Below are 17,529 nucleotides of genomic sequence, written 5' to 3'. Positions count from 1 at the left end.
GGGCGAACGACAGAAAGTGTAGGCTCATTCCTTGCGCAATCACAGCCATATAAGGAGAGAATGGAAAACAGAGCTTCAGAAATTCTGCTAATTCCTGGGTGATGCATCATCTTGGTTTCGCCTGTAGAATGAGTTCTGGGGCACTTACAGACAAAATCTTTGCAGATTCTGAAACTTCAGAGTGTTTTCTTTCCAAAACTGTCAAGAATATGCATAGTCGAGCATCTTTTCGTGACAAAATATCGCGCTTAAAACGGGAACGTTTTTTATCCAAAAATGAAATAGCGCCCCTAGAGCTCTAAGAGGTTAAGCAACCAGATTCTCCCTGAAATACATCAAATCAAATCAAATCAAATGTATTTATATAGCCCTTCGTACATCAGCTGATATCTCAAAGTGCTGTACATAAACCCAGCCTAAAACCCCAAACAGCAAGCAATGCAGGTGTAGAAGCACGGTGGCTAGGAAAAACTCCCTAGAAAGGCCAAAACCTAGGAGGAACCAGGCTATGTGGGGTGGCCAGTCCTCTTCTGGCTGTGCCGGGTGGAGATTATAACAGAACATGGCCAAGATGTTCAAATGTTCATAAATGACCAGCATGGTCGAATAATAATAAGGCAGAACAGTTGAAACTGGAGCAGCAGCACAGTCAGGTGGACTGGGGACAGCAAGGAGTCATCATGTCAGGTAGTCCTGGGGCATGGTCCTAGGGCTCAGGTCCTCCGAGAGAGAGAAAGAGAGAAGGAGAGAATTAGAGAACGCACACTTAGATTCACACAGGACACCGAATAGGACAGGAGAAGTACTCCAGATATAACAAACTGACCCTAGCCCCCCGACACATAAACTACTGCAGCATAAATACTGGAGGCTGAGACAGGAGGGGTCAGGAGACACTGTGGCCCCATCCGAGGACACCCCCGGACAGGGCCAAACAGGAAGGATATAACCCCACCCACTTTGCCAAAGCACAGCCCCCACAACACTAGAGGGATATCTTCAACCACCAACTTACCATCCTGAGACAAGGCTGAGTATAGCCCACAAAGACCTCCGCCACGGCACAACCCAAGGGGGGGGGGGGGGGGGGCGCGCCAACCCAGACAGGATGACCACATCAGTGACTCAGCCCACTCAGGTGACGCACCCCCTCCAGGGACGGCATGAGCGAGCCCCAGTAAAGCCAGTGACTCAGCCCCTGAATAGGGTTAGAGGCAGAGAATCCCAGTGGAAAGAGGGGAACCGGCCAGGCAGAGACAGCAAGGGCGGTTCGTTGCTCCAGAGCCTTTCCGTTCACCCTTCCACTCCTGGGCCAGACTACACTCAATCATATGACCCACTGAAGAGATGAGTCTTCAGTAGAGACTTAAAGGTTGAGACCGAGTTTGCGTCTCTGACATGGGTAGGCAGACCGTTCCATAAAAATGGAGCTCTATAGGAGAAAGCCCTGCCTCCAGCTGTTTGCATAAAAATTCTAGGGACAATTAGGAGGCCTGCGTCTTGTGACCGTAGCGTACGTGTAGGTATGTACGGCAGGACCAAATCAGAGAGATAGGTAGGAGCAAGCCCATGTAATGCTTTGTAGGTTAGCAGTAAAACCTTGAAATCAGCCCTTGCTTTGACAGGAAGCCAGTGTAGAGAGGCTAGCACTGGAGTAATATGATCAAATTTTTTGGTTCTAGTCAGGATTCTAGCAGCCGTATTTAGCACTAACTGAAGTTTATTTAGTGCTTTATCCGGGTAGCCGGAAAGTAGAGCATTGCAGTAGTCTAACCTGGAAGTGACAAAAGCATGGATTAATTTTTCTGCATCATTTTTGGACAGAAAGTTTCTGATTTTTGCAATGTTACGTAGATGGAAAAAAGCTGTCCTTGAAATGGTCTTGATATGTTCTTCAAAAGAGAGATCAGGGTCCAGAGTAACGCCGAGGTCCTTCACAGTTTTATTTGAGACGACTGTACAACCATTAAGATTAATTGTCAGATTCAACAGAAGATCTCTTTGTTTCTTGGGACCTAGAACAAGCATCTCTGTTTTGTCCGAGTTTAAAAGTAGAAAGTTTGCAGCCATCCACTTCCTTATGTCTGAAACACATTCTTCTAGCAAGGGCAATTTTGGGGCTTCACCATGTTTAATTGAAATGTACAGCTGTGTGTCATCCGCATAGCAGTGAAAGTTAACATTATGTTTTCGAATGACATCCCCAAGAGGTAAAATATATAGTGAAAACAATAGTGGTCCTAAAACGGAACCTTGAGGAACACCGAAATTTAAAGTTGATTTGTCAGAGGACAAACCATTCACAGAGACAAACTGATATCTTTCCGACAGATAAGATCTAAACCAGGCCAGAACTTGTCCGTGTAGACCAATTTGGGTTTCCAATCTCTCCAAAAGAATGTGGTGATCGATGGTATCAAAGCAGCACTAAGGTCTAGGAGCACGAGGACAGATGCAGAGCCTCGGTCCGATGCCATTAAAATGTCATTTACCACCTTCACAAGTGCCGTCTCAGTGCTATGATGGGGTCTAAAACCAGACTGAAGCATTTCGTATACATTGTTTGTCTTCAGGAAGGCAGTGAGTTGTTGCGCAACAGCCTTTTCTAAAATTTTTGAGAGGAATGGAAGATTCGATATAGGCCGATAGTTTTTTATATTTTCTGGGTCAAGGTTTGGCTTTTTCAAGAGAGGCTTTATTACTGCCACTTTTAGTGAGTTTGGTACACATCCGTTGGATAGAGAGCCGTTTATTATGTTCAACATAGGAGGGCCAAGCACAGGAAGCAGCTCTTTCAGTAGTTTAGTTGGAATAGGGTCCAGTATGCAGCTTGAAGGTTTAGAGGCCATGATTATTTTCATCATTGTGTCAAGAGATATAGTACTAAAACACTTGAGCGTCTCTCTTGATCCTAGGTCCTGGCAGAGTTGTGCAGACTCAGGACAACTGAGCTTTGAAGGAATACGCAGATTTAAGGAGGAGTCCGTAATTTGCTTTCTAATAATCATAATCTTTTCCTCAAAGAAGTTCATGAATTTATCACTGCTAAAGTGAAAGTCATCCTCTCTTGGGGAATGCTGCTTTTTAGTTAGCTTTGCGACAGTATCAAAAAGGAATTTCGGATTGTTCTTATTTTCCTCAATTAAGTTAGAAAAATAGGATGATCGAGCAGCAGTAAGGGCTCTTCGGTACTGCACAGTACTGTCTTTCCAAGCTAGTCGGAAGACTTCCAGTTTGGTGTGGCGCCATTTCCGTTCCAATTTTCTGGAAGCTTGCTTCAGAGCTCGGGTATTTTCTGTGTACCAGGGAGCTAGTTTCTTATGAGAAATGTTTTTAGTTTTTAGGGGTGCAACTGCATCTAGGGTATTGCGCAAGGTTAAGTTGAGTTCCTCAGTTAAGTGGTTAACTGATTTTTGTCCTCTGGCGTCCTTGGGTAGACAGAGGGAATCTGGAAGGACATCAAGGAATCTTTGTGTTGTCTGTGAATTTATAGCACGACTTTTGATGATCCTTGGTTGGGGTCTGAGCAGATTATTTGTTGCAATTGCAAACGTAATAAAATGGTGGTCCGATAGTCCAGGATTATGAGGAAAAACATTAAGATCCACAACATTTATTCCATGGGACAAAACTAGGTCCAGCGTATGACTGTGACAGTGAGTGGGTCCAGAGACATGTTGGACAAAACCCACTGAGTCGATGATGGCTCCGAAAGCCTTTTGGAGTGGGTCTGTGGACTTTTCCATGTGAATATTAAAGTCACCAAAGATTAGAATATTATCCGCTATGACTACAAGGTCCGATAGGAACTCAGTGAGGAACGCTGTATATGGCCCAGGAGGCCTGTAAACAGTAGCTATAAAAAGTGATTGAGTAGATTTCATGACTAGAAGCTCAAAAGACGAAAACGTCATTTTTTTTTTTGTAAATTGAAATTTGCTATCGTAAATGTTAGCAACACCTCCGCCTTTGCGGGATGCACGGGGGATATGGTCACTAGTGTAACCAGGAGGTGAGGCCTCATTTAACACAGTAAATTCATCAGGCTTAAGCCATGTTTCAGTCAGGCCAATCACATCAAGATTATGATCAGTGATTAGTTCATTGACTATAATTGCCTTTGAAGTAAGGGATCTAACATTAAGTAGCCCTATTTTGAGATGTGAGGTATCATGATCTCTTTCAATAATGACAGGAATGGAGGTGGTCTTTATCCTAGTGAGATTGCTAAGGCGAACACCGCCATGTTTAGTTTTGCCCAACCCAGGTCGAGGCACAGACACGGTCTCAATGGTGATAGCTGAGCTGACTACACTGACTGTGCTAGTGGCAGACTCCACTATGCTGGCAGGCTGGCTAACAGCCTGCTGCCTGGCCTGCACCCTATTTCATTGTGGAGCTAGAGGAGTTAGAGCCCTGTCTATGTTGGTAGATAAAATGAGAGCACCCCTCCAGCTAGGATGGAGTCCGTCACTCCTCAGCAGGTCAGGCTTGGTCCTGTTTGTGGGTGAGTCCCAGAAAGAGGGCCAATTATCTACAAATTCTATCTTTTGGGAGGGGCAGAAAACAGTTTTCAACCAGCGATTGAGTTGTGAGACTCTGCTGTAGAGCTCATCACTCCCCCTAACTGGGAGGGGGCCAGAGACAATTACTCGATGCCGACACATCTTTCTAGCTGATTTACACGCAGAAGCTATGTTGCGCTTGGTGATCTCTGACTGTTTCATCCTAACATCGTTGGTGCCGACGTGGATAACAATATCTCTATACTCTCTACACTCGCCAGTTTTAGCTTTAGCCAGCACCATCTTCAGATTAGCCTTAACGTCGGTAGCCCTGCCCCCCGGTAAACAGTGTATGATCGCTGGATGATTCTCAAGTCTAATACTGCGGGTAATGGAGTCGCCAATGACTAGAGTTTTCAATTTGTCAGAGCTAATGGTGGGAAGCTTCGGCGTCTCAGACCCCGTAACGGGAGGAGTAGAGACCAGAGAAGACTCGGCCTCTGACTCCGACCCGCTGCTTAATGGGGAAAACCGGTTGAAAGTTTCTGTCGGCTGAATGAGCGACACCGGTTGAGCGTTCCTACAGCATTTCCTTCCAGAAACCGTGAGAAAGTTGTCCGGCTGCGGGGACTGTGCCAGGGGATTTATACTACTATCTGTACTTACTGGTGGCACAGACGCGGTGCCACCAGTAAGTACGAACAGCCTTCCTCCATTTCACAAAGAGACACATCCTGATTTGTATATAAATTACAAAAAGTAATTAAGACACTGCTTTGAGTTTGTACTGGGAACTTAAATAAATTCATAAAAAATCCTACAATGTGATTTTCTGGATTTTTTTTCTCTCATTGTCTGTCATAGTTGAAGTGTACCTATGATGAAAATTACAGGCCTCTCTCATCTTTTTAAGTGGGAGAACTTGTACAATTGGTGGCTGACTAAATACTTTTTTCCCCCACTGTATATATATTCTCACTTAGGTAGACTTGTGTGTTTTAGTTTGAGGCCAGAAAACCTTGCATGTATTGATTTCTTTAGCTTGAAAAAAGAGACAGATAGGATGTGAACGAAAAGGGGATTTTAGAATGTGTTCAACATGTTTCTTTGTTTTATTACCGAATTGATAACATTGATTGTGTCATTTCCTCACGTTGCAGATAGCAGCCAAGTTAAGTGCACAGTATTGCTTTAAATAGTCTATCTATGCATGTTTCATTTGTGTAGAGAAATGACTGGTTGAACTGAACAGAGTAGCCTGGCCTGACCCATAGAATAACACACATAATCTCTATGGAATTCTAGATCAGACCCTTCTCACTGTGTTAATAGCAGTTTCTCCCCAGTGCCTCCACCCAGGTACCCCCTCAGTGGTCTCCCTTCAGTCCCTGCCTCATTATAGTCGGTCAGATCTATCAGGTCTAATCCACTCTGCCAACCTCCCTGGAGGCCACACTCAACATCATCACCCATCAGCTGCTGCCCAAGTGGTGACCAGCCATGCCAACACCCACTTTGCCCAGTGCCACGATCAAGAACACCATGCTGGAGATTTCAGGGATGCATTCCAAATGGCACCCTTTTCCCTACATACTGCACTATGTAGTTGAGAGGGTGTCATTTGGGACACAGGCCTGGATTGAACAGAGAGGGGAAGGTTTTGACTCGAATGCCTCTTTATGAGGTGTTGTACCTTCTGGTTATTGGGTTTAGACAGGTACCTGAGCAGGTCATCAAATGCTTAAATCAAATCAAATCAAAGTGTATTTGTCACGTGCGCCGAATACAACAGTGAAATGCTTACTTACAGGCTCTAACCAATGGTGCGGGGGAAAAAAGGTGTGTGTGTGTGTGTGTGTGTGTGTGTGTGTGTGTGTGTGTGTGTGTGTGTGTGTGTGTGTGTGTGTGTGTGTGTTGGTAAGTAAAGAAATAAAACAACAGTAAAAAGACATTTTAAAAAAGGGTAGCAAGGCTATATACAGACACCTATTAGTCAGGCTTATTGAGGTAGTATGTACATGTAGGTATCGTTAAAATGACTATGCATATATGATGAACAGAGAGTAGCAGAAGCGTAAAAAGAGGGGTTGGCGGGTGGTGGAACACAATGCAGATAGCCCGGTTAGCCAATGTGCGGGAGCACTGGTTGGTCGGGCCAATTTAGGTAGTATGTACATGAATGTATAGTTAAAGTGACTATGCATATAAGATAAACAGAGGTCGAACGATGATGGAGATTCGATTAGCGAGGACTTGGGTATCTCAATGAGGTCTGCTGTATGAGGTCTGGAACCACTGAGCTCTGTCTGGTTCAATGCTGTGGCTTAATACAAAGGATATGACTCAAAGTTGCCTCATTTGAAAGTACAACCAATGATATACTAACAATTGCATACAAACCCATGTTAACTAATTGACGACTAGCCATATCCCACCTCCATGTGATTGTAACAAACTAGCCATATTAGAGCAGTCAACAGAGTTACTCATGCAGTGTAGCCTACACCGTGACATTCTATGAGAGAACACTGCATAGTTATGGTCAACACGAACCCACGGAAGTGTTTACATATGTAACAGCCATCTTATGGTAAGGGAGGCAAACGAGGAGCCATTTGAGAACATCTGGCAGGCCTAACCAACCTGAGGACAGGAAGATCACACAGAGTGATCCATAGCTTTTGTATAGGGCCCCTCAGCTGGCAGATGCTGTATCTTCTTTGTTCTCTATGACGCAATATGCTAAGCTTTTCTAATATAGACACTGTACAAACAGAACGTTTTATAGGTGAGCATGAATACAGTATGGGAGGGTAAGGGTTAAACCATGTGCAGGCCTTTCTTTCTGCAAATGGCATTTTAAACAATAAACAACAATTTTTATTGCACTACAAGAAAGTCTCTGTTGTGACTACCACACAGGGTGTATGTCGTGACGTTGTATTGATTAATGTGACGAGTGCTGTTCATCGAATGATTAACTGATTATAATTACGTGATTCAATGAATCAGGATTTCATTAACTCAGTAACCTGGGGCACCATGGGAAGTTTGTTTTTATTGAGTTTCCATTTCCCAAATTAACTCGAAGTATATGAGGATATTGATTTACAACCGTCGCTAATTCATTCATTTCCTCTACAGTCTCATCCTTAACATCGCATAATCCTGGAATCTGCACAAACCCGAGTCCCACTAAATGAATCCGTATCATACTAATTTAGTTTATTATTTATTTACTAACAAGCTAAAATTATATTATAAGGTACACATACACAAACACACAGTCCAGGCTATTGATTAGAACTTAGTACAATGAAACAGTTCCCTAGCGGGCCAAAACAATATGACACGTGTTACACAAAATGGGGATTTAAAAAGAGAGACAAAGAGAGAGTGCACAAGAGAAAAGGACATTTGTAAACTATGCTTAGTTTATCCCTAACACCTTGCCCCGAACTGCGGCTCTTATGGGTCAGAATATAATGTAATTATTTGTCAAAGGTCTCCGATGGGGTGTCTCTTCATGGACCGGGTTCGCCTTCTCCTCTGATGACGGACTTCTTTGGTTACCGGGTGTAACTCTCTGATTGTCCACACGATGTCAGTGTCCTTTCTGTTAGTGGTCCGTTTCCTCACCCTTGTTCTGGAAGGGGTTCTTCTGAGTACGGTCAGCCGTGTAGCTGACCGTACTCAGGAATGAAAGCAGTGTAGACACACGATTCCTTGGAATGAAAGCAGTGTAGACACACGATTCCTTGGAATGAAAGCAGTGTAGACACACGATTCCTTGGAATGAAAGCAGTGTAGACACACAATTCCTTGGAATGAAAGCAGTGTAGACACACGATTCCTTGGAATGAAAGCAGTGTAGACACACGATTCCTTGGAATGAAAGCAGTGTAGACACACGATTCCTTGGAATGAAAGCAGTGTAGACACACGATTCCTTGGAATGAAAGCAGTGTAGACACACGATTCCTTGGAATGAAAGCAGTGTAGACACACGATTCCTTGGAATGAAAGCAGTGTAGACACACGATTCCTTGGAGAATGGTAACCGGTGGTCCTGCTTGAATTCACCCTCTTAGATTGTTAAACGGTTCCTTTATCTTCTTCAACCTTGTGTTGCGTTTTGGGGTTGCGACTAACTAGGACTTTGGCTGCAGCACGTGGTCACCTAGTCTGAATGTAAATTCTTAACACACATGTTTTATAGATGATTGTGGACTTCAGGAAACAGCAGAGGGAACACCCCCCTATCCACATTGATGGAACAGTAGTGGAGAGGGTAGCAAGTTTTAAGTTCCTCGGCATACACATCACAGACAAACTGAATTGGTCCACTCACACAGACAGCATTGTGAAGAAGGCGCAGCAGCGCCTCTTCAACCTCAGGAGGCTGAAGAAATTCGGCTTGTCACCAAAAGCACTCACAAACCTCTACAGATGCACAATCGAGAGCATCCTGGCGGGCTGTATCACCGCCTGGTACGGCAACTGCTCCGCCCTCAACCGTAAGGCTCTCCAGAGGGTAGTGAGGTCTGCACAACGCATCACCGGGGGCAAACTACCTGCCCTCCAGGACACCTACACCACCCGATGTTACAGAAAGGCCATAAAGATCATCAAGGACATCAACCACCCGAGCCACTGCCTGTTCACCCCGCTATCATCCAGAAGGCGAGGTCAGTACAGGTGCATCAAAGCTGGGACCGAGAGACTGAAAAACAGCTTCTATCTCAAGGCCATCAGACTGTTAAACAGCCACCACTAACATTGAGTGGCTGCTGCCAACACACTGACACTGACTCAACTCCAGCCACTTTAATAATGGGAATTGATGGGAAATGATGTAAATATATCACTAGCCACTTTAAACAATGCTACCTTATATAATGTTACTTACCCTACATTATTCATCTCATATGCATACGTATATACTGTACTCTATATCATCGACTGTATCCTTATGTAATACATGTATCACTAGCCACTTTAACTATGCCACTTTGTTTACATACTCATCTCATATGTATATACTGTACTCGATACTGTATCTACTGTATCTTGCCTATGCTGCTCTGTACCATCACTCATTCATATATCCTTATGTACATATTCTTTATCCCCTTACACTGTGTACAAGACAGTAGTTTTGGAATTGTTAGTTAGATTACTTGTTGGTTATTACTGCATTGTCGGAACTAGAAGCTCAAGCATTTCGCTACACTCGCATTAACATCTGCTAACCATGTGTATGTGACAAATAACATTTGATTTGATTTTATTTGATTTATACCCTTGGGTCAGAAAGGGGAATTTCCGTCTTTATGGCAAGTTCTCTGGGCATAACTAGTTACGAGGCTTGGTCTGAATTTGACTCTGATCCAATTTAGACAACTAACTTCACATTTCATCTTTACAAAAACATTCTCTTTGATCTGGAAATTTTCCAGAATGCAAACATCAGGTAAAATTCTTCAAGTTACAATGTTTTCGTTATAGCGTCATCATTTAACTTTTAATCACATAACAAAAACGACATTCATTTTCATATTCCATATATCGTCATTACCACCATTTTGGCTGATGAAACATATTGTCCCAAAGTCCATTTAAAGTCCATCCATTTGCCATTTACTGTTCTGGAGGTAGGTTCTCCATAGCCTCATCATACATTCCATTCTTCCACACTGAGAGGACAAAGGGATTTTATCTGCTGCTTTAAGATTTACAATGGGCTGGAGGTGTCATAACCTCCCCCACCTCCATACCTCTCGATCCCCCGCTGGTGGGTGTGAGAGATGTCTCTGTCGGATTGTGGTCCACGGTAACCTGACCCAAACAGGCAGCCATGACACATAGGACCAAGCAAGCAATGCGATGTAAAATGTAGGCTTACACAGAGCAATTCTAGTATTTCAAAAGGCTAGGATGTTAGGTGCTAAAACATTTTGGCACTACCTAAGCTGCAGCTCTAAGGTGTACAAAAGGCTTGTGGTTTGGAAAGTACACTTTTCTGCTGGAACGGCCTGCCAACACAATGGACTGTGGGAAAGGCAGTACCACCAGGAGAACAACAAATGGGAGAACAACAAAGGACATTTTAACAACACTATTTCCACAGTCAAGTCATTCTCTGTGAACATTCTGAGCTCGGTTCTTGACAGATTTAAGCTCCAGTCCAGTGGATGGATTTTTGGAGGGTCTTTAGCTGTGAGCCTTGCATGGACCCAATGCTGTCTGTCCACCATGGTTTGCCAAGCCACATGGGTGTTATGTTTGTCCCTTGTATAATTGGATAATGACAAGACTGTAGAGGATTTTACATGGGTTCTGTTGGATCGAAACAATGGCAATACATCCAAGTCTTCTGCCCTCAATCTGCCTGTTCCCTCCACGGCCGTAGCTGTTCACTTGCAGTATGGTAACCTCTTTCTTTCTCTCTTCCTCTCTCTCTGTCTTTGCAGGCTGTTGAAACCAACCTGGCTTCCAAGGACAGTCACTGGGTGTTTGTCAATGAGGTAGGAAAAGACAAGAGTATTTATGTTAATGCTGTTTTTACATCTCTCTCTATCGCTGTCTGGCCAGCTCTTTGCTTCTTTTCCCTCTCTCTCTCTCTCTCTCTTTCTCCTCCTAACTACTATCTTTGCCCTCCCTCTATATACCCACAACAATAAAAAACAGTGAGTTGATGATTAAGGGAACATCCTTTAGACATCTTTTAACTCAGTAGTCACCCACAGTGACTGAAGTTCAGTAGCACCTTGCAATGTGCGTGTCTTATAATGTTCAGTCAATGCACACTGAGCTCTAACAAAAGGAGTGTTCATTGTTTGATACAGCGCATTACAAGCATTGCCAAGTGGTTAAGTAAGGATGCCTGAGCGTTTCCTCTTGGTCTCTTTACATTTCAATATGCCTGATTCTCCCACATCCACTTTAAGCATTTGCAGTTCTGGAAAACAATTCTCATTTTATGAATTATAAATTCTAAACTGTCATCCCTTGCTTAATTTGCCGGTGTTGCCACTCTGCCAGTTGCAAATTAAGAATTTAAATTCCAGAAAGATCTGTTTTAACAGTTCTGGTACCGCAATCCACTTATTTAAGTATGCCACCATACAGAGTCTAGGTGTGCGTATTTTCCCGATATAGTATACTACTTTTTACCAGAGCCCAATGGGAATAGGATGCCATTTTTATGACGCAGCCTAGATCTTTGCCATAGCCATAGTCTGGGTCTCTGGACCACTAGGATGCGACACTTGTTTTTCAGTATTGGCTGAAAGACTGAGACCCGGGAGGGGGGCAAGGGGGCCGAGGCCGAGTCAAGACCAAGACCAGAACAATGCAAATCTAATCTAGTATTTCTGCGTTCATATTTCAGAAGAACGTCTTTAGACATTCAGAATGGTGACATAATGCACGCTGAGAGAAAATAAAGAGCCACTCTAAAAATGATCACTAACCCAAATGGGTCTCTAAATAATAGATAAAAAGACAAAACATATAACAACTTCCTCAGTCTGCCCTTACTAAGACACTGAACCAAAATACTATAGTTTCAGACTACTAATTATCCTTACACCTCTGAAGACGCGACTTCCATGCCAGTCGGAAGAACTTGTTGTTCTGGTGTTTTATCTCTGAACACTCAAAAGCTGATTTCTCCACCGACTGTCGGATAACGGGAACCATGGGGTGTTAACAACACTAAGGTGGAAACTAGAGATCAACGACTGCCAATGTGTTCAGCCTGAGACATGTCATTTCGTTATCCTTACGCTCACACCTCACCATTGTTACAGCCCCCTCCTCTCCCTTCCTTAATTGTCACAGACCCCCCCCCCCCCCGTTCAAAAGTCAAATGGTAAAACATAACATATCTAATTAAATAAAACATGATTAAAAACAAGTATTCAAGATGAGCCAAGACATAAGTACAATAAAAAAAAAAGTTAGATTAAATTGTAAAAAATATATACAATTGCACTGTAATGCCGGGACGCCCCTTGCACCGACATGCTGTGCCTTAGACAGCTGTGTACAACATAAGTCATAAGTTAAAAAATATATTCCAAACCCCTTTCCAAACAAAAAAAAAGTTAGGGACACAACAATGTTTTAAAATTGCAAGCTCTCCTCAACAATGCCATAAACATCTATAAAAACATACACAATATCAATACTTTTTTCTAAACGATAAGTAATAAGGAGTCAAAAAGAAAAAAGAAGAGGGTAATGTTCTGTATATACAGTTGAAGTCGGAAGTTTACATGCACCATAGCCAAATACATTTAAACTCAGTTTTCACAATTCCTGACATTTAATCCCTGTTTTAGGACAGTTAGGATCACCACTTTATGTCAGATTAATTTAAGAGAGAATGATTTATTTCAGCTTTTATTTCTTTCATCACATTCCCAGAGGGTCAGCAGTTTACATACAGTCAATTAGGACATTTTGTGAAGCCTTCCACAAGCTTCCCACAATAAGTTGGGTGAATTTTGGCCCATTCCTCCTGACAGAGCTGGTGTAACTGAGTCAGGTTTGTAGGCCTCCTTGCTCGCACACGCTTTTTCAGATCTGCCAACAAATTTTCTTTGGGATTGAGGTCAGGTGTTTGTGATGGGCACTCCAATACCTTGACTTTGTTGTCCTTAAGCCATTTTGCCACAACTTTGGAAGTATGTTGGGGTCATTGTCCATTTGGAAGACCCATTTGCGACCAAGCTTTAACTTCCTGACTGATGTCTTGAGATGTTGCTTCAATATATCCACATCATTTCCCTCTTCATGATGCCATCTATTTTGTGGAGTGCACCAGTCCCTCCTGCAGCAAAGCACCCCACAACATGATGCTGCCACCCCCATGCTTCACGGTTGGGATGGTATTCTTTGGCTTGCAAGGCTCCCTCTTTTTCCTCCAAACATTACGATGGTCATTATGGCCAAACAGTTCTATTTTTGTTTCATCAGACCAGAGGACATTTCTACAAAAAGTATGATCTTTGTCCCCATGTGCAGTTGCAAACCGTAGTCTGCATTTTTATGGCGATTTTGGAGCAGTGAATTCTTCCTTGCTGAGCAGCCTTTCAGGTTATATCGATATAGGCCTGTTTTACTGTGGATATACACTGTAAAGCATCTTCACAAGGTAATTTGCTGTTGTTCTGAGATTGATTTGCACTTTTCGCACCAAAGTATGTTCATCTTTAGGAGACAGAACGCATCTCCTTCCTGAGCGGTATGACGGCTGCGTGGTTCCATGGTGTTTATGCTTGCATACTATTGTTTGTACAAGATGAACGTGGTACCTTCAGGCATTTGGAAATTGCTCCTAATGATTAACCAGACTTGTGGAGGTCTACAATGATTTATTTTTTTGTCTTGGCTTATTTCTTTTGATTTTCCCATGATGTCAAGCAAAGAGGCACTGAGTTTGAAGGTTGGCCTTGAAATATATCCACAGGTACACCTGCAATTGACTCAAATGATGTCAATTAGCCCATCAGAAGCTTCTAAAGCCATGACATAATTTTCTGGAATTTTCCAAGCTGTTTAAAGGCACAGTCAACTTAGTGTATGTAAAACTCTGACCCACTGGAATTGTGATACTGTGAATTTTAAGTGAAATAATCTGTCTGTAAACAATTGTTGGAAAAATTGCTTGTGTCGTGCACAAACTAACTTGCCAAAACTATAGTTTGCTAACAATACATTTGTGAAGTGGTTGAAAAATGAGTTTTAACGACTCCAACCTAAATGTATGTATACTTCCGACTTCAACTGTAGGTATGCGTGGGTGTCCTGTATTTACAGTGGCTTGCAAAAGTATTTACCCCCATTGGCATTTTTCCTATTTTGTTGCCTTACAACCTGTAATTAAAATGTATTTTTGGGTGATTTGTATATTTGATTTACACAACATACCTACCACTTTGAAGTGGCAAAGCATTTTTTATTGTGAGACAGAAAAGGAAATTAGACAAAAAAAACAGAACTTGAGCATGGATAACTATTTACCCCCCCCAAAGTCAATACTTTGTAGATCCACCTTTTGCAGTTATTACAGCTGCAAGTCTCTTGGGGTATGTCTCTAGAAGCTTGGCACGTATAGCCAATGGGATTTTTTCACATTCTTCAAGGCAAAATGTCTTCAGCTCCTTCAAGTTAGATGGGTTCCTGCTGGTGTACAGCAATCTTTAAGTCATACCACATATTCTCAATTGGTTTGAGGTCTAGGCTTTGACTAGGCCATTCCAATAAATTTAAATGTTTCCCCTTAGACCACTCAAGTGTTGCTTTAGCAGTATGCTTAGGGTCATTTTCCTGCTGGAAGGTGAACCTCTATCCCAGTCTCAAATCTTTGGAAGACTGAAACAGGTTTCCCTCAAGAATTTCCCTGTATTTAGCGCGTCATCCATCATTCCTTCAATTCAGAACAGTTTCCCAGTCCCTGCAGATGAAAAACATCCCCACAGCGGGATGCTGCCACCACCATGCTTCACTGTGGGGGTGGTATTCTCGGGGTGATGAGAGGTTTTGAGTTTGCGCCAGGCATGCCGTTTTTCTTGATGGCCAAAAAGCTAAATTTTAGTTTCATCTGACCAGAGTACCTTCTTCCATATGTTTGGGGAGTCTCCCACATGCCTTTTGGCGAACACCAAACGTGTTTGCTTATTTTCTTCTTTAAGCAATGTTTTTTTCTAGACACTCTTCTGTAAAGCCCAGCTCTGTGGAGTGTACGGCTTAAAGTGGTCCTATGGACAGATACTCCAATGTCCACTGTGGAGCTTTGCAGCTCCTTCAGGGTTATCTTTGGTATCTTTGTTGCCTCTCTGATTAATGCCCTCCTTTACTGGTCCATGAGTTTTTGTCGGTGGCCCTCTCTTAGCAGGTTTGTTGTGGTGCCATATTCTTTAAATTTTTTGATAATGATTTAATGGTGATCCATGGGATATTAAAAGTTTCTGATATTTTTTAATAACCCAACCCTAATCTGTACTTCTCCACAACTTTGTCCCTGACCTGTTTTGAGAGCTCCTTGGTCTCCACGGTGCCGCTTTCTTGGTGGTGCCCCTTGCTTAGTGGTGTTGCAGACTCTGGGGCCTTACAGAACAAGTGTACATATACTGAGATCATGTGACAGATCATGTGACACTTAGATTTCACACAGGTAGACTTTATTTAACTAATTATGTGACCTCTGAAGGTAATTGGTTGCACCAGATTTTATTTAGGGGCTTCATAGTAAAGTGGGTGAATACATATGCACGCACCAATTTTCATTTTCATTTTTTTTGTAGAATTATTTTTTTCATTTCACTTCACCAATTTGGACTATTTTGTGTATGTCCATAACATGAAATTGATTTAAAGTATAGGTTGTAATGCAACAAAATAGGAAAAACTCCAAGGGGTATGAATACTTTTGCAAGGCACTGTAGGTAAGTGTTTGCTTCTAAAAAAGTGTCTTGAGAAGCTGGTGTGAAGAGTCAGTGAAAATAGTCTCTAAGGTGCAGGTCATTGTCTGTGGTCTATTTCACATCAGATGTTTTGGGTAGGGCTGCGGTAAACTTGGATTGTTGCTCCGGTTTTCATTCTGATGCCACTTTTAATTCCCATAAGCCCGCTTGGCCCTTCTTCTTCTGCAATCAAGTCCTCAAACTAAGGGGAACGCCAGGAGGGGAGGTTATTAAAAATGCCGACTGTACATAGCCTGTGAAATTACAGAAGACAATCACTTATTTTGCCCAAAAATCTAACTGTCTTGAACACTGGAATCTAAAAGCTGAAAAAGAAAACACTAAAATCTTTGGAACAAGTCTAAACTTTTCAAAACTCAATACTGTATCTAGAATGTAGGGATTGTTTTACATTTATAAACTAACTTGTCTCTGGCGACACCTACTTCACTTTTTTATGTCCTGTTTCTTTGCTCTGTCCGACGACTTATGCCTCTCTCTTTCAGTCCAATACCGATTTGCATCTAAGGAGTCAGTGTAGTGTATTACACTGAATATAAATGCAACATGTAAAGTGTTGGCTGAAATGAAAGATCCCAGAAATGTTCCCTATGGACAAAAAGCCTATTTCTCTCAAATTTTGTGCACTAATTTGTTTAGTGAACATTTCTCCTTTGCCGAGATAATCCATCCAACAGGTGTGGCATATCAAGAAGCAGATTAAACAGCATGATCATTACACAGGTGCATCTTGTGCTGGGGACAATAAAAGGCCACTCTAAAATGTGCAGTTTTGTCACACAACACAATGCCACAGATGTCTCAAGTTTTGAGGGAGCATGCAATTGGCATGCTGACTGCAGGAATATCCACCAAAGCTGTTGCCAGATAATTGGATGTTCATTTCTCTACCATAAACCACCTCCAATATTGTTTTAGAGAATTTGGCAGTACGTCCAACCGGCTTCACAACCGCAGACCATGTGTAACCACGCCAGCCCAGGACCTCCACATCCGGCTTCTTCCCCTGTGGAATAGTCTGAGAACAGCCGCCCGGACAGCTGATGAAACTGTGTGTTTGCATAACCGAAGAATTACTGCACAAACTGTAAGAAACAGTCTCAGGGAAGCCCATCTGCGTGCTCGACGTACTGGGCAGATGACTGGTGTGGGCGAGCGGTTTGCTGATCTCAAAGCTGTGAATAGAGTGCCTCATGGTGGCGGTGGAGTTATGGCATGGCATAAGCTATGGACAATGAACACAATTGCATTTTATCTATGGAAATTTGAATGCACAGAGATACCGTGACGAGATCCTGCCCATTGTCATGCCATTCATCCGCCGCCATCACCTCATGTTTCAGCATGATAATGCACAGCTCCATGTTGCAAGGATCTGTACACAATTCCTGGACGCTGAAAATGTCCCAGTTCTTCCATGGCCTGCATACTCATAAGACATGTCATCCATTGAGCATGTTTGTGATGCTCTGGATCGATGTGTATGACAGCATGTTCCAGTTTCCACCAACCCCTTTTTGGAGCTGGTG

The 17,529-nt window shown here is 42.7% G+C and overlaps 1 protein-coding gene across 2 annotated transcripts in view; it reads left to right on the top strand.

Annotated features, from left to right (window-relative positions):
* The window catches only part of LOC110499015 (glutamate receptor ionotropic, delta-1-like), a 424,887-nt gene that overhangs the window by 322,549 nt on the left and 84,809 nt on the right, over positions 1 to 17,529 (top strand). For both annotated transcript variants that reach the window (XM_036955858.1, XM_036955857.1), the window contains exon 5: positions 10,979 to 11,032. In XM_036955858.1, coding sequence (XP_036811753.1) covers positions 10,979 to 11,032 — 54 coding nt within the window. The remainder of the gene's footprint in view (positions 1 to 10,978; positions 11,033 to 17,529) is intronic.

This window comes from Oncorhynchus mykiss, chromosome 20 (assembly GCF_013265735.2).
Source record: "Oncorhynchus mykiss isolate Arlee chromosome 20, USDA_OmykA_1.1, whole genome shotgun sequence".
In the NCBI taxonomy this organism is placed as follows: domain Eukaryota; kingdom Metazoa; phylum Chordata; class Actinopteri; order Salmoniformes; family Salmonidae; genus Oncorhynchus; species Oncorhynchus mykiss.
Note: the sequence above shows the minus strand (reverse complement) of the source record. Positions and strands in the feature narration are given on the sequence as shown.